Raw genomic sequence first — 24053 nt, 5'->3', positions numbered from 1 at the left:
AAGAATTATGACTTCAAGCCAGCCTCAGCAATGGCAAGGCCCTAAGCAATTCAGTGAGACTTGTCTCTAAATAAAATGCAAAATAAGGATGTGGCTCAGTGGTTGAGTGCCCTGAGTTCAATCCCTGGTAAATCCCACGCCCCCCCCCAAAAAAAAGTGTTTGGTAGAAAATTCCAACTCCTGGGTCACCTTTTTACTAGAATTGGTCAGCTGTATTTTCTCCTATGAGCTGAAATTTTCTTGGTTCTTTACATACTGGATTATTTTGGTTTTTATACTGTGCATTTTGACTATTATGTTATAAGACCCCAGATGTTTAGATCCTCTGGGGATTATTGATAGTTTTTAGTTAACAGTTGACCTGGATGGGTTTGGGCTGCATTTTTAACCAGCCCAATGTCAGTTCAGTTTTCAAGGGCTTTGCAGTGGCTTTAAAAATCTATTCCGCCCATGTGTCTGTCTCCCAGTGACATCTGGGACCTAGACAGTGGTATGTTAACTAATACTCAGATTCTTTGGTATGCTGCATAAGATTAAATCTAGGCATGTACATTAGAGGTAAGCATGGGAGTTCCTCAACAATTTCATGAAATCACATTCTCCAGCACCTTCCCTTCCATGATTTCTCTGTGCTTTCTGGTTTCCTGGAACTCTCTGTTTTGATTCTCCAGTCAGAAATCTGGGACTTTAATTAGCCCACTCTGGTACTTCCTCTTCTGTGCCTTCATCTAAGGCCAAGTATTATGAGGACTGATGGAAAAAAAAAAAAAGAAAGTGAAAAAAAAAAAAAAAGGAAGCAGCAGATGAACCCCCTGCCAGTTCAAGCAGTACTTCTAATTCTGGTTTCCAGGATCTTTGCTGCTATTTGCCTTTCAAATTTCTTCGAGAGCTCTCTGTGAATTATACCCACTGCATTCAGTGGGATAGACAGGACAAAGGTGCTTCCTTCCTTTTTTTTCACAACTGAATTTCATCCAGTCAGTTTGTAATTTTAGATATTATATTTTCAGTCCTCTTTCTCCTCCTTCTCCTTCCCTTCTCCTCTTCTCCTTCAGTCCTCCTCCTTCTCCTCTTCCTCCTTCCCCTCCTTCTCCTCCTCCTTTTCCTTCTCCTTTTCTTCTTCTTCTTCTTGCTCCTCCTCCTCCTTCTCCTCTCCTTCTTCTTCTCTCCCTCTCTCCTCCCTCTCATTTTCCTTTTCTTGGGTACCAGGGATTGAACTCAGGGGCACTCAACCTCTGAGCCCCAGCCCCAGCCCTATTTTGTATTTTATTTAGAGACAGGTCTCACTGAGTTACTTGGCACCTTGCTGTTGCTGAGGCTGGCTTTGAACTAGAGTTCCCTCCTGCCTCAGCCTCCCAAGCCACTGGGATTACAGGCGTGTGCCACCACACCCAGCCCCCACCAACCATTTTAATATTTCTCATTTTTTTCTAAATATTCTCACCTTTACCTCATGGAGCTCTTTTGAAATCTTTGTCTAACAGTTCCTCATATGGGTCATCTGGAAATTGTCACCTGTTGGTTATCTTTTCTCTTGGGAATTGGTGACATTTTTCCAGAATATTGTTATACATTGACTATTTGGGATTATATTCCTGACATTGTTAATATTGTTTTTATTAGACTCTGAGTTCTGTTATAAAATTCTTCCATGGGCTTTCTTCTTTAAGTTTTAACTCCCCTCCACAATCTGCCTAATTATGTTTAATTTTAAGAATACTTAGGTTATTTCTTTTTATGTTTTTCAAGTGTCTAATACAGTCAATAAAAGAGAAAAGCTGTGTAGTTGGCATACTATATTTTGTCAGTAAGTCCGGTTTTGTTGACCATGTTCTTAAACAAAAAATACTCTTTAAATGGAAAGATGAACTGCCAATTTACCAAAGTTCTTTTGGATCTGTGCTTAAATTCTTTTCTTTGTTTATTTAAAAAAAATTGTTTTCATTTTTTGGCAGTTCATCCAATGGCTCCCCATAGTGTCCACTTTGAAAATAGAGGCGCCACAACCGTCCTGATGAGCTGGAAGGTGCATGTCCTTGGGAATTACTTGACACTTCAGTGTCAGGTTGAACTGGAAGGCAATGGGAAAGTGATACAAGTAAGAATCCTGCTTAACCTCCTGTTTTTCATATTTCTCTATGTTCTGAACAGAGAGGTGGTGAATAAAATCACTTCAAACTCTGATTCATCTGTGAGTTCAGTGATGTGGATCATCTGTTTAAAAAGGAACTTGACATTAATCATAAATTTTTACTGGAGGGAAGAAAACTTTAGGGATTATTTTTTTTTTTCCCCCTGAAGAAGAGCTGGTCTTACTCCAAACCAGGATTGACTGTGTTCTGGTTTGGCTCTGCAATCTGAGCTCACCAACACTTCTGCCTTGTCTTTTTTCCTTTCTTCTCTTTTTTGATCAAGCAGCACAGGGTTGATATGAAGGTGAATGGGGAGCACCTCTTTGGGGAGCTGGTGCCTGATACACAGTACGTGGCCCGTATACGCTGTGCTAATGCCAAACACTTCTGGAAGTGGAGTGAATGGACGGTTGAAAACTTCACCACCCCTGAAGCTGGTATGTTCAGCTCCCTGGCATTTAACCCATGGAACTAAACCCCAGAGACGGGCTGGCTTCTCTAAGAGCTTTTAGTTGTAAAAGAGGCAAGTATAAACAGGATACCATCTTTTAAAATTGGGTCAATGCCTAATGAGAGGGAGACATCGATCTCAAACATTAGACATCAGTATTATTTCTAGTATACATTTTCTTTCTTACCTTTCATTTTTTCTAAAATAGTTTCTAAGCCACTGCTATTGCTGAATGCACATTGGATCCAGGACTGCGTAAATTAGTATAGATCTTTAAATCAGGACTGGGGTCAAATAAAAGTATTAATGCCACGGAGAGCACTGGTCTCATACTGAACAGCTTCAGTTTGTTTTTGGAAATGTACTCTTGATATTTGGGGCCTTAATCTTTATTAGTAAGTCATTAGCTCCAGTGGTGGTGCTCTGGGAGCCTCTGCATGCTCTAAGTGGCAGTGTTTTCTGAATATTCATGGCACAGGGCTTTCTCCCCAGATAACTATGTCCCAGAACTCAAATGGACCTGAAGAGATGAGATGGCCTGGCCTTGCATCCAGCTCTTTCCAATTTATCATAATAAAGTATTACCACGGCCCATTTTCCAGATGAGGGAACTTGCACCCAGGGATTCAAGAGACTTACCCAGTCTGCAACATTCGTGAATGGCAGACACAAGAATAACACAGCAGTTCAATCTATCCTATGCCAGACACTGCTCTGTGTGCCCACAGTTGTTCTCTTTTAATCCTGGCTACATGTGCAAGTGCTATTAATAGGTAAGGACACTGAGGCACAGAGTGGTGAAGTGATCTCACTAGCCCAGCCAGTAAGTGACTGAGCTGTGACTCACACCCGGGCAGCCTGGCTGCAGAGCTCCACCCTGACCAGAACCAGGTTTCCAGTGTCCTCTCTTGGCATTGTGATCACAGCTTTGTGATCATGTCTATTCAAGCCCTGGCTGTTTACAGCCAAGGGAAGGATTACACTATGTGTTTCATCCCGTCTTCTTGTTTGTGTGTAGCTTGGCAGAGCTCAGTCTGCCGCATTCTACAAGAGCCGTTTTAAAGCAGTGGCTCTAATTTGGGCAGAGTGAGGGCAGCTGGTCAGAATCTACAGATGGAGATGACCATTAGTGAGTTCTGCATCCTTCCCACCCCCTCCAGGGTTCTCGACCACCAAGACTCCAGTAATTCTTCCAAGGAGGCAAACTCTCCGTGAATCCCCCTGCTGTGGGAAGGCATGTTTCTGACTGGATGGGGTGTATTTCTCAGCTGTGTTTCATTAAGGAATTTTTACTTCAGTGATGCTGTTTTGCTTTGGGGTTTTTGTTTGCTGCAAATTGATTCTAACATTATAATTATAATTTTGCACAAAAAGGAAAATGGCAAAAGGGGAGAGGGACTTTAGATTGTGGTATAATAAACCAGAAAATACTTTTATTTGCTTTTGATAATGATAAACTGAGATGAATCTGTGACTCTAGATTCATCCAGAGTGACTCTATGGATATTTACTTCTAATAGCACTTTGCTTAATCCTGGAAAGCTCAGTGTTTGGTGGATTGCAATAATAAGAAAAAACACAGTGATTACACACACAGTTAATGACATTGCAGTAGAAACTGTCTTACATGTAAATGTATAGTGCTATCAACCATGTTACAGCACTGTTTGATTTTTGAGTAGTAATTTACAAGCCAGCTAAAGATTGTGCATTGAGCTTGGAGTCCAATATTATAAATATTAGCTGTTTTTCCTTTTTTTTTTTTGTAAGAATGAGATTCCCCTGAAATAACTTTATTCACAGGTATCAAGCGTTGGTGTGGATTAAAAGACTGGTTCCTTCTCATGCTAAGTTGAATAAGCAATGATAAAGCCAATACAAAATGAACAACTAGTCAATCAACCAATTAGATGAGGGAGGGATGAGGACAAAAAAATATTGGTACATTTAAGCAGGTTGTTTTCTGTGTTCCTTCTTAGTTTGCGTTTTATTCATTCAAACTGTGCACATAAAACTTTCATTAAGTACCAGGACCTGATCCTGATACTAGGGTCTTTTTTTTTTAATTTTTAAATTTTGCAATGCCTTTCTTTATTTAAATTGTTTATTTTTTATGTGGTGCTGAGAATTAAACCCAGTGCCTCACACATGCTAGGCAAGTGCTCTAGGGTCTTAAAGTCAAATGAGCCAAGGCCCCTGGCCCCAGGGATCTCACAGTTTATTGATAGAGAGACAAGGAATCAAAGTATTCCCAAACAGTGTGGCAAGTCATGATAGAGGGACCAGGGCGGCAGGTGCCCTGCATGCCCTTAGGCAGCTGAATGGTGCTGGGGCTGTGAATGGGGCTGTGACTCCGGTGAGGGCCCAGCCAGGTGGAATCAGGAAGGCAAAGAAGAGCTCTGTGCTTCCTACCCCTAGGGGGCCATCTGTGAGTACTCCTCAACTGCAGCCTTTGCAAAAGGCACAAGGAAGTAGTAATGATCCCTACCTGGAAAGTCAAAACTGGCAAAATTTACCCAACTCACCTCCTAGAATTGATCTAGAAATGATTGTAGAATTCTTTGGCAGTTTCCAAAAGCTCTGAGGCTTGATGTTTAAAAAGGCGTCTGGTTTGGTGTCACATTCAGGGCCAGCTGATGCTTTTTTAAAAGTCCCTACTGTGTGCACCTAGTGAGGAGTGAACAGCGTGGTTGTGGATAATTGGGTAGAGGTCACAGGGACTGAAGAAGTGGGAGGCAGGCCTCAGGAGGGCGGGCACTCATTATGGACTTAGAAAGCAGTTGGTCTACACACACATTATGACCTGGGAACTTTGCTTTGGTTAATTTCAGCTCCCTCTGAGGCTCCTGATGTCTGGAGAATAGTGAAGTCAGAGAAAGGAAGTCATATTGTGAGCTTATTCTGGAAGGTAAGATGTGCACCTTCAAAAAAGCCAGATTTGCTTGTACTGTGTCCTTCACAGTGAAATTGGTGCAGCCTCCCAACAGGGAGCCATCTCAGTACTGGTCCTAGGGAACTGTGTCCCCAGCCAAGGAATCCCACTCTTCTTTCACTTCCTGACACTAGCACTACTACTTTCCTGGCAGCCCATGCTACTGAGGGCCAATCCTGATTGCTAGAACCTTCTTCTCTGTAAGTTCTACTCAGGCCAACCCCTAACTTTGCAAAGCCCAGGGCAAGGGAACATGTGGAAAACCACACACCATATTTTTAAATTATGAATACTGAAATATTAATATTGTTTGTATTTAAAATTTATAAACAGGCTATAAAACTGTAATGTAAAATAGCATGGTTTTATTGCTTAACATACTTCCTGACCACCTGGAAGACCAGCCTTCTTTTTATAACTTTGAGTGAGAGAGTGTTTTGTACCAAAGCATGGTAATGCTGAGAGGGTCAGCCCCCAGCCATGGCCCAGCCTGCCTTTCTTCTCACCTCTAGTTTCCATGTTCTGCAAGGACCTCTGTGTTCACACACATGGATCTGCCAGTCCTACATCCAGGTGCTGCCCATATCCCAAGCAGAAAGCCACTTTCTTGTCTCAGGTCTAGGGATGCGCACACCCCAGTCTGTCCTGGGGAGGATGAGCCCAAGGAACAGACCCTGGACCTTGGCCTGGGGCTGTGTTGGCTGATTCTCTGTAACCTGAAGGATCTTTTAGAAGCATGAATGCAGGCTCTGAGTAAGGGGACTGTGAACTGGACAAGGGATGGGACCAGAGCCCAGGCTCCTCTGCACAGGCTGCAGGGTACTACTATTTCTATTTATGGGTCTTCTCCTCTCCACTGCTTTCCCAAATCTCTCCAGCACCCAAGCTAAAGAATCTCCCTTTCTCTTGATTGCTGACTTAGAACCTCCTCTCTGGACATATTACATCTTGAGGATCAGATGCAAATGACTGCCTTCTCTGCTCATGTTATAGAATAGAATGTCTGATTTTAAGTTGAAGACAATATTTTCTCTATTAAGCTGTTGGAATTTGCTGGTGTGTGTGTGTGTGTGTCTGTGTGTGCATATGCATGTGTGTATGTGTGTGTGTTCTTGCACACATATGTGTCAGGCTATTGAGGGACCAGAAGAGATGAAAAAAATTATACAAAGTCCTTTCAAAATAAAGTTCATTTTAAAATAATCATCATTTTTTTTTCAGCCACTCTCAAAATTTCATGCCAATGGCAAGATCCTATTCTATAATGTGGTTGTAGAAAATCTAGACAAACCATCCACATCAGAGCTCTACCCCATTCCTGCAGCCACCAGAGACGCAAATTTAACCCTTGACCTGTGTTCTTACCAAATCCACATCACAGCCAACAACAGTGTGGGCACTTCCCCAGCATCTGTGATTGTCATCTCTGGAGACTCTGGAAATAGTGAGTTGTTTTTTGGTTGGTTTCATTTTCATTCTCTAGGAAAATGTTGGTGATATGACTAAGTATCATTGGATAGATTGAGAAGATATGAACTTGGAAAGACAAAACATCTAGTGGCAAGCACTGTGAGTCATTTCCTTTGGGGCCAGGAGTCTTCACATGCCTCAGTGGGGCACAGCCTCACACTAGCAAGATCTCAGCCAAGGCCAGAGAAGCACATTCAGGAACTTATCCCAGATTTGTTCAAGTAGGTACCACCCCACAGACAGTCTTCCCCCAGAAGTGGGGTCGGCACTTCTGTGCCTTGTGACTTGTGAAATATGAGTTGCATTTATGGTGTTATAAAAAAAAAATGTGGTCAGTCTTTGTCACCTACCAAAATCCCAGGAATATCTCGAGAAGTCATAAGAAGAATTAGCATCTTCTTTGCTAAGGCGCCTTGCCAGTTGCATAGAGTAAACGATGATAACTGGCCACTCCCTCGACCTGTGAAAGAGCAAACAAGGTAGAAATGACCTTGCATGCAGAGTCAATAGTGATATGAATCTCCTTCTTAGGACAGCTGCAGAAAAGGTTGGAAATAGTAAGCCATGGTGACACAGCATGGCTCAATGCACATGGGGGTATAAGGCAATGGGTAGTTGACATCCTAAGGTCATTCATGAGCCTTGTAATAATAACATCCTTCAGTTCTTGCTGTTAAACTCTCCAGGCTGTGCTTATGAGGGGTGGCAGTTTGTGTTGTACCAATGATTCAAGTTTGTTGTAAATTAGGGTTAAGTGGATTGGATTACAGCGTGGTGTTGTTTCATTTTTTGACTTTTAAAGAACTATTCAGTATGTGTCAGATACGAAAAAGAAATTAGTATTGTGCTCCAGAAGAGAAACTCTGGGAGTGTTCAGGGTGACTTTGCTTTGTGAAGAGCTATGGAGAGGAGATGAATAGTTGCATTCTGAGCTCATTAAGGCCAGAAGAGAAAAGTGGGCATTGGATGCAGCTGGTGGGAGCTGGTAGATAAAAGACTGTCTCACGTGCAGCCAGTCCAAACGTGGCTGAGTGCTGTTACCAGTTCAGGGGTCTTCTCTGTCTGTGGGTTCCTACCATAGCTTCCATTCCCATGCCCGCCTTCAGGCTCTGGGACCCTCCATGTTAGGCTCCATCTAGCCTTCCTTAACTGGCCCATGCTCTTACGTCACTAGAGTGTGTAAAGTCACTCATGTGCTATGAGAAAACCCATCAATGTTAATCCAATTCACACCAGGGTGCGAGTAATTAAGAAAAGATTTCCTTTACCTCCCTCTCAAAACATATTTGCAGTTTTCAAGAAGCACCTTGCCTAAGAGTTATAGCCCTAAGTTTGGATTCAGTTTCAGTCAGTATGAATAAGCAAAGTGAAAACTGTCTGCCTCGGGGTGAGAGCGATTTGCTTCTTTGGTGGAGAAGGGAAGGAAGCACATGGGTAGGGTATTTAAAGCCATCTGGGGGCGGGGGGGGGGCGGGGCTTACCTTATACCTATTCATTCCTTTGGGTGAATTTAACAGTTTGGTGGCCTAGAAGTCAGTAGCACCATGCTTCCACACCAGTGTTCAGTAATCAGGACTGCCCGATGACAGGCAGCAGGCCTAGTGAAATTTGAATTGTACATAGACAAATTCGATTTTAGAGGAAGTCAGTGGAAATAGGTGAAACCTTATGCCTCAAGGTCAAAGTGTGGCCTGCTTGAAATCAGTAGAACTGGTAGTTCCTTGAGGCCACATTACTCTTTCTCCAATTGTCAGATGTTGGGAAAACTGACTGGATGTATAAAGTATGTGGAGATGGCAGCCTTTGTCAGAAATGGAATGTTGATCCTTGCTTGGCCCAAGTCAGTACCTTACCTACCTGAGGGTTTTTTCTTTTTTCTTTCTTTCTTTTCTTTTCTTTTTTTTTTGTCCTCTCCGCCATTTCTTTCACTAACAGCTCAGAAGCAGCAGTTTGTACAAGGATAGCTAACATTTTTTTCGGAGGGTGGGGGGACCTGGGGCCAGGGATAAAGCTGCATTGGTTATTCATTCAACAGGTAGTTTTTGAAAACAGATTGAGTACCAGCTATGGGTGTAGGTCAAGGATCAGCAACCATTTTTAGTTAATACTGGAATGGAACACAGGGCCTAGCTCGTGTTGACAATTGTTCTACCACTAAGCTACATCCTCAGCTCTCAGCAACTTTTTGTGGCTAAAGGAGAAGATAATAAGTATTTTAGACTTTGCAGGTCATACAGTGTCTGTCATATATTTTATATTCTTCTTTGTTGGTTTATTTGTCTTTAACTGGACCCTTCTTATCACAAGGGTCATGGTAAAAATTGGCCTCAGAAGCCAGAATCATCCTCTTGGCAATAGTTTGCCAACCCCTGTTCTAGGTGCCAAAGGCTGATTGGATCTGAGTGGGTCAAGTGTATGTGAGATACAGATGTATTTTCTGGGAAGTGAGAAGCCCACTCAAGCCCCTGTGGCCATTAAAGACCTAGGCTCTTACCTGTCATTTATTGTGTTAATCAGTTTTCTGCTACTGTGACAAAATACATGAGACAAGCAACTTATAAGGAGGGAAGGTTTATATTGGCTCACAGAGATTTTACTTTGTGGTCAGTTGGCCCATTGTTTCGGGGCTATACTGAGGCAGCATACCATGGTGGACAGTGTATGGTGGAGCAAAGTTGATCCCTCATGGTGGCCAGGAAGGAGGGAGAGAGAAAAGAGAGAGGAAAGGGCCAGGGTCCTAACAGCTCCTTCAAGGGTGCACCCTCCTAATGATTTAACTTCTTCCAGCTGTGACCCACCTTTTAAAGGTTCATCAGCTCTCAAGAGCAGCATGCTCTGGGGACCAAAGCTTCAGAACACAGCCCTTTGGGGGATATTTTGGATCCAAATTATAGCAGATACATTTCACATGAATATTTATTTTCTTCTTTACTAACTTTTTAAACACTATAATTAATTAAATCAAAAGCACTGCTGTGTTTCTACACAGGAACAGAAGAGGTTGAAGAAGAAAAAATTAACAGCAGAGAGAATGGATTCTTCATGTCTTGGAAACCCCTCTCTGGAGATGTCATAGGCTATGTTGTGGACTGGTGTGAGCATCGTCAGGACCTGTTTTGTAATTTGCAGTGGAAGAAACTGGGTCCTAATACCACAAGTACGCTCATCAGCTCAGGTGAGGAGAACTTCCACATTACCATCCTGTGTATCCACCTCGCAGCGAGTGCACCAGGATTTCTGGTCTACCACACAGATGCTTTGACTCTGCCAGACTAATAGTTTTGAAATCACAAATCCAGCATAGGTGCTAGGAGTTCAGATTTTACAAGAGTATAATCTAAGCTTTGAGCTTTAAATCTATTTTTGCAAAGTGTTGGAGAGCTAAGGTTTGGATCAATTTTAGATTTGATGACCTTGTTCCTCTACATTAGCCCTCTCAAATGAGTGGAAGAGGGACAGAATGACAGTTGTCCGGACAGCATTTACAAAAGCAGAGAAGTATGTGGATTGGGGAGATGATGAAGACAGAGTTGATTTGGAGTCAATTATCTACTTTCAATATAAGTAAACGTGTCGAGGTGGAACGCTCATCTCCACATTGGATTTATAACTTGACAACTGCTACTTTATCAAAGTCAAAGGAGGAGCCCATTTATGGCTTCAGCAGGAGGGTGGGTGCACCATCTAGTAGGCTAAGGGACAATGTGGAAGTTGGCTGGGTTCCCTGCCAGTTTCAGTGCCGTAGCGGGTCTGGAAGCAGACTGCAGCGGTGCAGGTGTGAGGAGAAAGAAAGAAGTGGAACAAGCTTTCCAGGCATTGGGCTTTCATGGGAAGAATGAAGGCAATAACTACAAGGAGATTCAAAGTTGAGGGAGAGTTTGAACTGGCTTTATGTGTCTGGCTTGATTCTCACCCAGTTTTATGCAGATGGATAAGGACATGTTTGAGAGTTGTTACTCAAGAGGACACAGGCCATGTCAATCCCTGCAGGCTTTGTGAGAGACAACACCATGGGGTCAAGGGTTGGCCACACAGGGGACTCCAAGACTCAACAGAAGGAGGGAAGATGGTGGAGAAAAAGGCAGAACTCCTGAGAAGAAAACTATTAGGAGAACACAAATTCATTTTTAATCCGTTTCCTTTACAGAGTAAAAGAGATTGTCATTCTGTGTTACTGAAAGTTATTGGCTTTTCTGCTCTAGATACTTTTAGACCTGGGGTACGATATAACTTCAGAATTCATGGAATTTCTACGAAAAATATTGCATATTTACTAGAGAATAAAACAGGATACTTCCAGGAACTGGGTAAGTTTAAAGGATTTAATATGCCTTCTGTAAAGATTGGTTCAGAACCATACATAGATTCTTAGCTTTGGATTTAGGAAGTTTTTAATCTTCTTAATTATTATGGTTCTATTTGTTCTGGAAATTGGATTTTTAAAATTATTTTTTAATCAAAGAGATGTAAGACATTTTCATTAAAGGTGATTTACAAATTATTTTACAAAATAAGATGAAATCATTGGTGATTTTAACACCCAGAGGCATAAAGCCAGAGTGAATATTTTATGTATATCCTGGTACCCCCTTTCTTTCTACAGATAGACACTTTTAAATACAAATGAGATCTTAATCTGCACAATTTGTAAATTACTTTATTGGGGGTGAGGTACCAGAGATTGATCTCAGGGGCACTCATACACTGAGCCATATCCCCAGCCCTATTTTGTATTCTTATTTAGAGACAGAGTCTCACTGAGTTGCTTAGTGCCTCGCTTTTATTGAGGCTGGCTTTGAACTCGAAATTCTCCTGTTTCAATCTCCCGGGCTGCTGGGATTACAGGTATGTGCTACTGCACCCAGCTGTAAATTACTTTTTTGATTCATGTCACTAAACATTATTGAACCACATCATTTTCATGACTGGAATGTGCCCCACCATATATATATATATATATATATATATATATATATATATATATATATATATATATATATATATATATATNACATATATATATATGTATATATATATATATATATATATATATGTTGGACAATTTAGAATGACTACAGTAATTTTCACAATAAACTGTAAAACTTCAATTTCAGTATCTTATAGCCCAAGTGCCAAGTCTTAACTCTCTTTCTTCCTTGGCTCAATCTCTTGTGCCCTTTCTGAATTAACTTGATTTTGGCAAACCTCATTTGCCCATATCCAAGATAATGGTTTTTATGTGAAGCCCCAGAGGTGAAATACTTACATCTAAGGGTTTGAACTTCTCAAATATTTTTTTCATCTTTTTTATAATTTTTAAGACTTTTCAGACATTTTGTGAAATCACCCCTATGAACTTCCACCACTGTTCCCCAGCAGAGCAGGAAGTTGCTGTCCCTTGAGAGTGCTTATTCACCGCCTCTGGATCCAAGGTCTCAGGCTGCCTGAAAGCTGCACAGGTGGTCCTCATGAGCATCAGACAGTCTCAGGCTCCTTCACTGGGAGTAGATGAGCCACAGATCACAGCTGGCTCTGAGGCAGCAGGTGTGCCCTCTGCCTGTGTGACCACATGTGTGGCTAAGTGTGTGTGGAAGCAGACCCACGAAGGCTTCAGAATAAATGAGCCCAGGGTTTGTTTTTTTTTTCCCTGTGACATTTGGGTAGTTTTTCATTGCCTCAAGCTGGGAGCCAGAGTTCTGCAGATTCCCGCTCTCTCTTTGAGCATAACCCTGCCTCTTCCTCCCCCTCCTCTTCCCTTCAGTAAGTTCTCTGGTTGGGTCTTCTCTCAAACACTACTTAGAATTCAAGGACAGAATCAAGTCTAAGAAAGAGATTTCATCTTTTTTTGTTTTGTTCTTCTTGTGCAAGTTACTTAGTTTGTCTTCTCTCTTAGTCTTTCTGGGTATTTATTTCTCCATCTCTGAAAGGCAAAGCTTAAACAAGAATATTGCTCAACTCCTCATCCCTCACAAGTGATATCCATGCATAAATCCTCTAGGGTAACAGGTAGAACTGTATAAGTTTTTACAGCCGCCACTGGCTTTGGTTTCTTTATTCTGAGACTATTTCCAAATCATGACTTCTTTTATACTCCAACTTCCCTTCCTAGCTCCTTTGGATAGCCCTCAAGTGAACATTACTAACTTGACCTCCCGCTCCTTTGCTATGACTTGGAAGGATTATGCCACCGAGTCCCAGCCTGGTTTTATACAAGGGTACCATGTCTATCTGAAAGCCAGGAACAGACAGTGCCACCCAGGATTTGAAAAGGAGGTCCTTTCAGGTAACATTTATTTTTATTCATTCTCTTAGACTTTTAAGATCTCATTATTCAAAAGCATTACAAAGGCTACCATCCCTGTGGCCAGGCTGAGTACCTTTCCCTCAGGATTTAATGATCCAAAGGAGTATTTAGACCAATGAATGGGCTGAACAAGAGGTTGGGGACCTGATCTTCAGCTCTTTAAGGAATTCTGCCACTCAGGAAACTTATTTACCCTTTTTCCTTCAACTTCGTCAAACATTATTACAACTTATTTTTAAGTCTTTGCAAGCTTCACTGTCTTGTCTGATTTGTATGCTGTACCTGGGTCACCAATGAGGCCTGTTTAGTGATTTTTTTGCTTATTGTGCTCTCTCTTAAAGATCTCCCACAGGGTGATGAAATAATGTGACTTTGGGTTGATTTAAGAATGTCAATAGTGCAGAGGCAACAGGAGTATATGTCCATCTCTGTTATGAGATCTCTACCATGCTCATTAAAAAAATTAATTCTTATTTCTTGAAAAAAATTTCTGACAACCACAGATGATTTAATACGTTGCAAATTCGACATTGATGACCCAAGGAAAAAGACATTCATTATGGAAAACCTTCAGCCGGAATCCTCCTATGAGTTTTTCGTCACTTCGTACACAGGAGTTGGTGAGGGTCCCAATGGTACTTTCACGAAGGTCACAACGTCAGATGAGCCCTGTGAGTTGTTTTCCAGATCAAAAGTCCCTCCTTTGGAGTTTCTGGGAAATTGCAAGTTACAGCCATGTTACCTTAGACTTCTTCTAAATCAGGAATTTTCAAATTTTTCTTCTCCAACCATTTTTCCTCTCCTTCTTTCTTCTTTTTTGTTTCACCCCCCCCCCAACACACAGACACACAAATTATTACACAGAATCCCACTCCAAAAATCAGGAAAGAGTTGGAGTTATTCTGACCAATTTTTGCTTGGAATCTTCCTCTTTCCCCTCTCAGCCAACGCTGAGGTCCTTCTCTGAATCAGTCTCAGAATCCATTGAAAATCACAGTATTTTAGTGTTGCTAGCCAAAGAGCCATGGGGAGCAGGCAGATATTGGTAGTTGGGGCAGAAATGCCAGTCTTCCTTCTGGCTGTTTTCCTGGTGGCAAACTGATAGCTTCCTGCTTCGCCAGGCCTCCATGGGCAATTAGACATCAGTGGGGCAGAGGCCAGGCAGGAGCACGTTCACTAGCTCTACATTTGTGTACTTTTGGTTGGGAAAGGGTGCGATGAAGAGCTGGGTCTTTTCAAGATGCATTTGGCTAGAAGGATGGAGAAAGCAAGAAAGACGAATGAAAGAACTGGTTGATAGAAAAATGTGTCCTTATGGGCAACCCAGATATCCCATGATCCAGTAGGGAGAGAAGACAGACACTGATAGAGGGAGGGGAGAAAAGAATGTCTTTCAATGAACTCAGAGGAAGTTCATTGTTGGAAGGGACCTTGTAAAACAGTCAGGCTCAAAAGTTTGGCCAGAAATCACCAACTCCTTGATGTTTCCAAGGTCTCTTTATTGAAAGCCAAGCTGAAAGGACGGGAAGGTCACATCATGTAGAACTGCTGACCCCAGAGTGCTGACAGGTGATAAGGGCACACACAGCTGCAGTGGGAAGAAAATAACTTGGAAATGAATTTTAAATGAACTTCAACATGACAAAAGTGCTCATATAATGTGAATCATTGGCTCAAATCTTAAACTCATTTGAATTCTGAACTTGGGTTTGGAGACAGAAGATTATGCGATGGTCTAGGAGTGAACTGGCAGGAACCACCACCTGCTTCTCTGTAGCTGTGTGTATCCTCGTAACCAGGTATGGCCCTCTAGGATCAGCAGTTCTATCTGACATGACATCCATCCCTACAGCCTCGCCTCAGTGAAGGAACCTTGAGTCAAAGTACAAGTGCACTAAGAATATTGTGTAACATTACCTTCAGGCTATCAGGTGCACAGGAAACACAAATATCTCATTATGTGTATGCAGTATATAAAGAAATGCAAAAAATATATAAAAATACACTTGAAATACACACAAAAAAATCTGGTGCCAAGTATTTTAAGGAAGAGGTATTCTACCTATATTATGCCTCACTAAAAGATTTAGCAAACTAGTAGAAAATTTGGAAACATTGTTAGGTCCAAGGTTTGCTCTAAACTATATTCATAATTTAACCAAATTTTAAGTTAATTATAGTAGTTAAAAGGGCTGACCCAGAGAGCAAGGTGTTTTTAGTGAAAGATTCAGGAAGAGAGCACGCCCCCGCCTGCCCTGGGGCCAGGTTAATTTGAGACCAGGTGTTGAGGTGCTTGCTTAGGCCTATTATCTTTCTGGGTCCTTTTCTCCAGAACCCTGTGTTGCCTCATTGCTCTGTCTTGGGCATCTGCCCAGGCCAGCTCTTCTTTCCCAACTGCAACATCACCCACAATACTGCTGCCCTCAAACCAAGCTCCACTTTTTCCAGGATAGCCTGGTATAGGGATAGAGTGGGGAGTACAGAGGAAGTGAATGGACTGAACAGAATCCTAAGTACATGGAATAACTGTTAGACTCCAAACTCCTTGAGCTATTTGAATTGTGAGTATTATTTACCAAGAATGGGAACAGGAAGATGGATATTTAAAAAAAAAAAAGCACACAGCTAGGCACTATGGCACCATGCTACGTGGGAGACTGAGGCAGGAGGATCACAAGTCAAGGCCAGCCTGAACAACTTAGTGAGCACCTGTCTCAAAATACAATAAAAAAGGATTGTGGATGTACTTCAGTGGTAGAGATCTTGCTTAGTATGTGTGAGGTCCTGGGTCTTATCCCCAGTACAAAAAAAAAAAAAAAAGAAAAGGAAATAGAAATGGAATGATTCTCCGAGGTTAAGACAATTTCTGCTAATTTTATCTGAGACTAACTAGAAGAGTCGTACATCAGTTTTGGAACTGTATGGAACAGGTCTCAGTGGCAATACCACAACCATTTCTGTTCTGCTCATGGGTTACAGATCAGTTGTGGCCTGGCTGATCTAGGCTGGGCCAAGCTGGACTGCAGCTTCAGTTGGGTTCAAGTTTGTTTCACAGTAGGTCACCTCAGGCTCAGGCTGAATGGGCAGCAGCTGCCTGGGGTGGTTTCAGGAGCACAAGAAGACCAGGCAGACTCTGTCAGCACATATTAAGCTTCTACTTCCTCACATCACAATTACCAACATCTCATTGGCCAAGCCCAGGCACATGTCTGAGTCCCCAGCCAAGGGGCAGAAAGGTACTCTCCACCTGCCAGGAAGTTTGGGGAAGAATGGGAAAAGTATAATTCTAACTCTGGGAGCAACTGAAGAAGTGGGAATCATGGTCTATTTTATCAGAGAGGTAATGAAACAGCCATAAAGTGTTGGCTGATGGCAAAGGGCTCCCTGTGTGGGTTGATTGGTCAGTTACCCCCACCATCAGGTAAAACTCACATTGAAACATGCATAAATGAACATTTGAGGAATAATAAATGTGTAAACTATTCTGGCTCACAAATTTATTTTTATTCTTTTGAGGAGGTAGAAGTACCCATTACAAATGTCTTTTTTCCTTCTCCAGACCATAAGCTGATCCGCATCATACTGCCCATGATTCTCTTTGTCTCGCTCATCATAGTAGCATGCTACTGGAAAAGTGAGTGGTAAGTGTGTGAGGAAGTTTTATCTAGGAAAGTGAGAGAAAGCCTTAGGAGTTCAGTAAGATGGAAATAGCAGGGAATAATATGAGCAAAAGTTCTGAAAAGGAACAGGCGTGGTGGCACACGCTTGTAATCCCAGCAGCTCTGGAGGCTGAGACAGGAGGATCGCAAGTTCAAAGCCATCCTTGGCAGAAGCAAGGTGCTAAGCAACTCAGTGAGGCCCCATCTCTAAATAAAATACAAAAAAATTAGAGTTGGGGATGTGGCTCAGTGGACAAGTGCCCCTGAGTTCAATCCTCGGTACCTTCCCACCAAAAAAAAAAACAAAAAACAAAAAAACAACACAGTTCTGAAAAGGGAAAGGATGAAGGAGGTGTATGTGAGAATATGTAATTTTTGAACAGTTTTGCTTTCCAAGCCAATACATGAGGAAAATAATGACCACTTAAAATTAAGAGATTGCAAATGTTTTTATCAATAGCCATATTTATCCCTATGTGCTTGGTGGTGTTCCAAGTGCTTTATATAGATAACCCACTTCATCCTCACAACAGCCCTGTGAGCACTGCTATTTCCTCCACTTACCCAACCAGGAGGAGCTAAGCAATGGGGGAGCTAAGCAATTTGCTTAATAAGGGACAGGACAAGGATCAGAACCTAGGAATCTGACTTCAGAGTTCTCGATCTTAATGATTCCACTAAATCGTGAAATTCCATCTCATTATCACTGTTTTTCTAGGGTGAAGGAGAAGTGTTATCCCGACATCCCAGACCCTTACAAGAGCAGCATCCTGTCATTAATAAAATCCAAGGTAAGAACTTGTTGTGGATTGGGGCCATAACAATTACACTTTCCTAGACCTCTTCAGGAAAATATGACAAATTAGAGGCACCTCTGCTCCCACAGCCATTAAATAGGTGATTGAAGAGGTTGGGAGTGGAGCTCAATGTTAGAGCACTTGCCTAGAATATGTGCAGCCTCGGGTTCCATCCCAGCATTAGGAGAGAGTAGGGACTTAGGGATAATTATTGAGAAAGGGAAGGAAGAAGAAACATAGAAGTGACTAGAGCTTTGATTTCTTCTGTTGGGGGAAATCCTTGGGTTTTTCAATACCACCTCCAGGTTAATTTGTGACCAGCAAGAGACGTAACAAAATTGAAGCTCAAAGTGCATTTCACGTGCTTAATATACTTTGGTACACATCCCCTGACACACATTTATATTTACATATATTTTGCTTCCTTTCTAGGAGAACCCTCACTTAACAATAATGAATGTCAAAGACTGCATTCCAGATGCTATAGAAGTTATAAATAAACCAGAAGGGACCAAGCCACAACTCCTGGAGACTAGGAAGCCAGTCATAGAAAGTGCATTAATTGAGCCTGTCTACCTTTACCTCCTACAAGAAGAAAAGAAGTCCTCTCACCCTGGCCCTTGCATCTGTTTTGAGAACTTAACCTATAATCAGTCAGCTTCTGACTCTGGTTCCTGTGGCCATGTCCCAGTACTCCCTGAAGACTCGCCATGTCAGCTGGGATTATTGACCTCACCTGATAATTTACTAAAGACACTAGAAAAAAACTACATGAACTCCCTGGGAGAAATACCAGCTGAAGAAACCAATTTGAATTATGTGTCCCAATTGGCTTCACCCATGACTGGAGACAAGGACAGTCTTCCAACAAATCCACCAGTGCCAGCACACTGTTCAGAGTATAAAATGCAAATGGCAGTGCCCCCCATGCCTTGCCTCCCCTCCCCTTAATGAGAATAGCAGCCACTCCTCAACAACCCTTTGAGGTCAAGGTGAACACTACCATTAACCAGCCCAGACCCAGTCCATACACTACACAAATGCTATAGGGAGCAGAGCTGGAACCATTCCATAATCGTCTGTCCTGGCCCTTAGTCCCAATGAACTGTCATTATTTACAGGCTTATTTTCATAAGACCATTACAGTATGGCTAAAGGCCAGAAACTCTTTAACTTAGCAGGCTTACTTTTTTTTTTTTTTTCTTCACTTTTTTACTCCTTTCAGGCATACTCTAGAAATGGCAGAATCATAGGGACATGCTGACCTTGTTGCTTTTTCTTCCAGGCTCACCTCTCTCACAGTAGACCTGAACTTGACATAGGGATAGGCATTAACCACTCACTCCACAGCCCCCTGCCCCCCTCCAGTATTTTACAGGGCGGCTATGGGCCTAGAAGTTCAGTGTTTAGTGAGAAAACATTTCATTAGTGTTTACCTCCATGTTTAATATCTTAAGAGTAAAGCAAATAGATTGAAGGCTTTGATAAAGGCCACAAAAGGTTTAGCACTACAGCATAAATTGGGAATGTTAAGTTGCTGTGTTTAATAAAAAACTTTAGAGAAGTTTGAGATCAAATCACCTTTTAGATTTGACTTGAAATTTTAAGAATTTAGTTCATTGACCCAGTGAAATTAACTCTTTTGGGGACATAGACCTAACTTAATAGGTAAGATGTTTGAAGATCTTTACAACTCTTCCTCTGTCAAGTTTACTTAATACAGTGAAGGAATAGGATTAGTAAAGAACCCCTGACAAGGAAATAGTATTCCTGTTCACTAGACATCAGTCTTCTTCCTTAATTTTTGACTACCTCAAAATATAAAAAAATATCATTGAGTAATTTCACTCACATTATGGCTCCTCCTTTTCTTCTTCATTTTTTCCCCCCAACTATTTGTAAATGACCTGTTTCTACTTAGCATCTTTTGGGCTTTATGATGGGTTCTCTGGGTCAAGAGAATTCTGTCTCATTTTAATTCCTATTATGCTAAAATATTAAATAAAAAGGAACTTCAATGTTGGCTATGAGAAACATAACTGCAAAAAGTTCTACAAGGAGGAAATCTGTGTTGGCATCAGAGCAACTTTTTCACCTTTGAACCAGTACAGTTGGCCCTCCATATCTCTGGGTTCTTCAAACAACCATGGATAGAAAATAGTCAGAAAAAATTTGCATCTATTCTGAACATATTACAGACATTTTTCTTGTCACTATTCCTTAAACAATATAGTATAACAATTATTTACCTTGCATTTACATCAAATTAGGCATTAGAGATGACAAAGTCTGTGGGAGGATACGTGCAAATTATATGCAAATACTATAACAATTTTATATAAGGAACTTGTCATCCACTATTTGTCATCCCCAGGGATCCTGGAACCTATCCCACCAAGAACACCTCAGGATAAATGTATATGCAAAGCACCTCGTACCTAACAGGTGTTCAATACCTGGTAGTTCTTTTCTCTTTCCCCTGCCTGCCAACCAGCCCCATTTGTCATATTTCTAAACAAGTATAAAGAGGGGTTGCTTTAGTATTGTCAACTGCTGTCAGGTGGAAATGACTGCCAATGCACATGACTCTGCCACTGAATGTCAACACTATAGGAAATATCCACATCTCATGTGGCTTTAAAATATACCTATACCAGTGCTGGGTCTGTAGCTCAGTGGCAGAGTGCTTGCCTAGCATGTGAGGCACTGAGTTCAATTCTTAGCACCATAAAAATAAATAAATAAATAAATGCACACACACACAAACCCATACCAGCCGGTTCTGTTGTGTTCAAACTTTCCAACCTTTTCCTTATATATAACATAGACTTTTGCTGGAAATTTTTGTTATGTCCTAACAGAACAAAACAGTATTTTGATGAGTCTAACAGTTGTGAGAAGAATTTGGGGCCAGTATTGTCATCACTTACTCTATTTATGCTCCTTTGTTAATTATGCTTTTCATTTGAATCTTGTATAGAGATTTGTCAACACTGGTTGATTTGTAAATGTTACATTTTATTTATATTGTTTAAAACACAATCCATAAACCTTGAAGTTGCTTTTGCAAAAAGCTTTAATTAAAACATTTCATCATTTTTTGTGTTTATACCCATGAAATAAAAGTCTGCAGATTAGTATAGTCAATAAGCCACCTCACGAACTTATTAAAAGCATATATTTCTGATTACCACTTCAAACCTCCTAATCAGTCTCTTCAGCAAGAGACCTGGAGTCCATATTTCTCATCATTTGCCAGGCATTCAGACTCACACTAAACTTTGACAATCACAGGCCTATGCTGAATGAAGTCTTTCTGAAGTATAGCAACAACCAATAGGAAATGCCTAGAAACATAACTTTGATTATAATACCACTATGACTTATAGTTACATCTGTAAACATTTCTTTTCAATGTTCATAACAACCAAATATATTGGTTTCTAAAAGCTTAGTTTTCAATACTATGTGTCATCTTAGCATTGGCTTAAGAAGTGCTATTCAGAAACTTTGAAGTTTATATTCATGTGTCAGTAGAAGTATCAGGATTAAATAAACACAATAGAGAATTTAAAATATAAAAAGGATAGAATAAAGAACCCTTATAAAGCATCATTAGCTCCAATAGGCACTGTCCATGGTTGTTCTAGCCTCATCCACATCCCACTTTACCTTCTTACATTATTTTTTAAAATTAATTTATTTGTTCTCATCAGTTATACATGACAGCAGAATACTCTTCAATTCATTATACACAAATGGAGCACAATTTTGGCCAATCCAAAGTTCCTCCACTCATCCCATGCCCTCCCCGTACATTGTGGATTAGCATTCAATTACCAGAGAAAACATTTGCCCTTTGGTTTTTTGGGATTGGCTAAATCCACTTAGCATGATATTCTTCAACTCCATCCATTTACCTGCAAATGCCATGATCTTATTTATTGCTGAGTAATATTCCATTGTGTGTATACACCATAGTTTGTTTTATTCATTAGTCTATTGAAGGGCATCTAGGTTGCTTCCAGTTTGGCTGTTGTGAATTGTGCTGCTATAAACATTGATGGGGCTGTGTCATTGCTGTTTTTAAGTCCTTTGGGCATAGACAAAGGAATGGGATAGCTGGGTCAAATGGTGGTTCCATTCCAAGTTTTTTAAGGAATCTGCATACTACTTTCCAGATTGGATACACCAACTTGCAGTCTCACCAGCAATGTATAAGTGTGCCTTTTTCCCACATCCTCGCCAACACTTATGGTTCCTGTATTCTTGGTAACTGTCACTCTGACTGGAGTGAGATGAAATCTTAAAGAGTAGTTTTGATTTACATTTCTCAAATTACTAGAGATGTTGAACATCTTTTCATATATTTGTTGATTGTTTGTATACCTTCTTCTGAGAAGTGTCTGTTCAGTTCCTTAGTCCATTTATTGATGGGGTATTCTTTTTGGTGTTAAGTTTTTTGAGTTCTTTATATATTCTGGAGATTAGTGCTTAAAATTTGCTCCCATACTGTAGGTTTTCTCTTCACCTCATTGATTGTTTCTTTTTCTGAGAGGCTTTTTAGTTTGAATCTATCCCATTTATTGATTCTTAATTTTACTTCTTGTGCTTTAGGAGTCTGTTAAGCAAGTCGGGGCCTAATCCAACATTACAAAGATTTGTGCCTGCTTTTTCTTCTATTAGGTGAAGGGTCTAATTCCTAGGCCCTTGATCCACTTTGAGTTGAGTTTTGTGCATGGAGAGAGACAGGGGCTTAATTTCCTCTAATCCTAAGGTCAATATCATTTTACATGGAGAAAATTTGAAAACATTCCCTATAAAAACTGGAACAAGATAGGGATGCCCTCGTTCACCACTTCTATTTAACATTGACCTTAAAACTCTAGCCAGAGCAATTAGACAAAGAAATTAAAGGAAAAATAGAAAAGGAATAGGAAAATAACTCAAATTACCACTATTTGCTGATGACATGACTCTATACTTAAGAGGATCCGAAAAATTCCATTAGAAAACTTCTAGATTTAATAAATGAATTCAGCAAAGTAGCAGGATATAAAATCAATACCCATAAATCAAATGCATTTCTATATATCATTGAGGAATCCTCTGAAAGAGAAATTAGGAAAACCACCCCATTCACAATAGCCTCAAAAAAAAAAAAAAAAAAACTTGGGAATCAATTTAACAAAAAAGATGAGAGACATCTACAAGGAAAACTACAAAACACTAAAGAAAGAAACTGAAGAAGATGGAAAGATCTCCCATGCTCTTGGATAGGCAGAATTAATATTGTTAAAATGGACATACTACCAAAAGTGCTATACAGATTCAGTACAATTCCAATTAAAATCCCAAAGTCATATTTATAGAAGTAGAAAAAGCAATCATGAAATTCATTTGGAAAAATAAGAGACCCAGAATAGCCAAAGCAATCCTTAGCAAAAAGAGTGAAGCAGGAGGCATCACAATACCAGACCTTTTACTACGGCTCTGTAGTATAGTTTAAGGTCTGTTCACACATGCAGATCAATGGTACAGAATAAAAGACACAGAGACAAACCGACATAAATACAGTTATTTCATACTAGTCAAAGGCACCCAAAACACACACTGGAGAAAAGATAGCCTTTTTAACAAATGATGCTGGGAAAACTGCAAATCCTTCTGTTTCATCCATAAATGTTTGAGTTTCTCTAAATACAGCTCTCCTTTTCCTAACATAGCCATAAAACCTTTTTATAAATTTGCAACTATAACCAAATGAGTAGTAATTCACTGAAAGTATCAGGATATTTTGGTTGTAGGCTAGACTGGCATTCATGACCTATAAATGCTGCATCAGCCTGGACAGCAAAAATCAGTTGTGTGCAGGGAAACACAATATACCTGATTGGGAGCGAGGACCTGTTCACACAATATAGTCACACACATGGTGAAAATGCTTATATTAATCACAGTCAATTTGATTATACTGTAGAATGTATTTAAGAAAATCAAGTTGAATTAGATTAGGCAACATTGCTTCTAAGGACTCTGTTGAAAGATACATTGGCTTCATCTCAAGTAATTTAGAAAACATGTTCATAACATCACATGAAGTAGAACTTTTAAAATACTTTAAAATACGTAAGAAGTATAACAGAAGACAAAATCTTCAGAATTAGCAGTTGAACTGTTACCAAAAAAAAGTGGAACTTACAAAAAAAAAAAAAAAACCCATATATTCAATTTGAAGGTCTAAGCACAGGTTGTTGGCTCAATTCTTTTAAGATAAGCATTTTAAGAAACAAAGTTTTGAAAGAATT

General features: G+C 40.5%; 1 protein-coding gene across 3 annotated transcripts in view; it reads left to right on the top strand.

The window, feature by feature from the left end:
• The window catches only part of Osmr (oncostatin M receptor), a 63353-nt gene extending 42510 nt beyond the window's left edge, over nt 1–20843 (top strand). Inside the window, exons 8-18 of one of the 3 annotated variants that reach the window (XM_015496346.2) lie at nt 1956–2098; nt 2416–2569; nt 5415–5491; nt 6737–6959; nt 9975–10160; nt 11188–11292; nt 13095–13268; nt 13793–13960; nt 16849–16930; nt 17667–17739; nt 18178–20843. In XM_015496346.2, the coding sequence (XP_015351832.1) occupies nt 1956–2098; nt 2416–2569; nt 5415–5491; nt 6737–6959; nt 9975–10160; nt 11188–11292; nt 13095–13268; nt 13793–13960; nt 16849–16930; nt 17667–17739; nt 18178–18696 (1904 nt within the window). In that variant the 3' untranslated portion in view covers nt 18697–20843. Of the gene's footprint in view, nt 1–1955; nt 2099–2415; nt 2570–5414; nt 5492–6736; nt 6960–9974; nt 10161–11187; nt 11293–13094; nt 13269–13792; nt 13961–16848; nt 16931–17666; nt 17740–18177 lie in introns of those variants that run through there. The other 2 variants (XM_048802874.1, XR_007347460.1) reach the window with 2 other exon arrangements.
• The last annotated feature ends 3210 nt before the right edge of the window (nt 20844–24053 follow it).

The sequence above is a fragment of the Marmota marmota genome, unplaced genomic scaffold, assembly GCF_001458135.2.
Source record: "Marmota marmota marmota unplaced genomic scaffold, marMar, whole genome shotgun sequence".
Lineage (NCBI taxonomy): Eukaryota > Metazoa > Chordata > Mammalia > Rodentia > Sciuridae > Marmota > Marmota marmota.
This window is presented reverse-complemented; position numbering and strand designations above follow the sequence as displayed.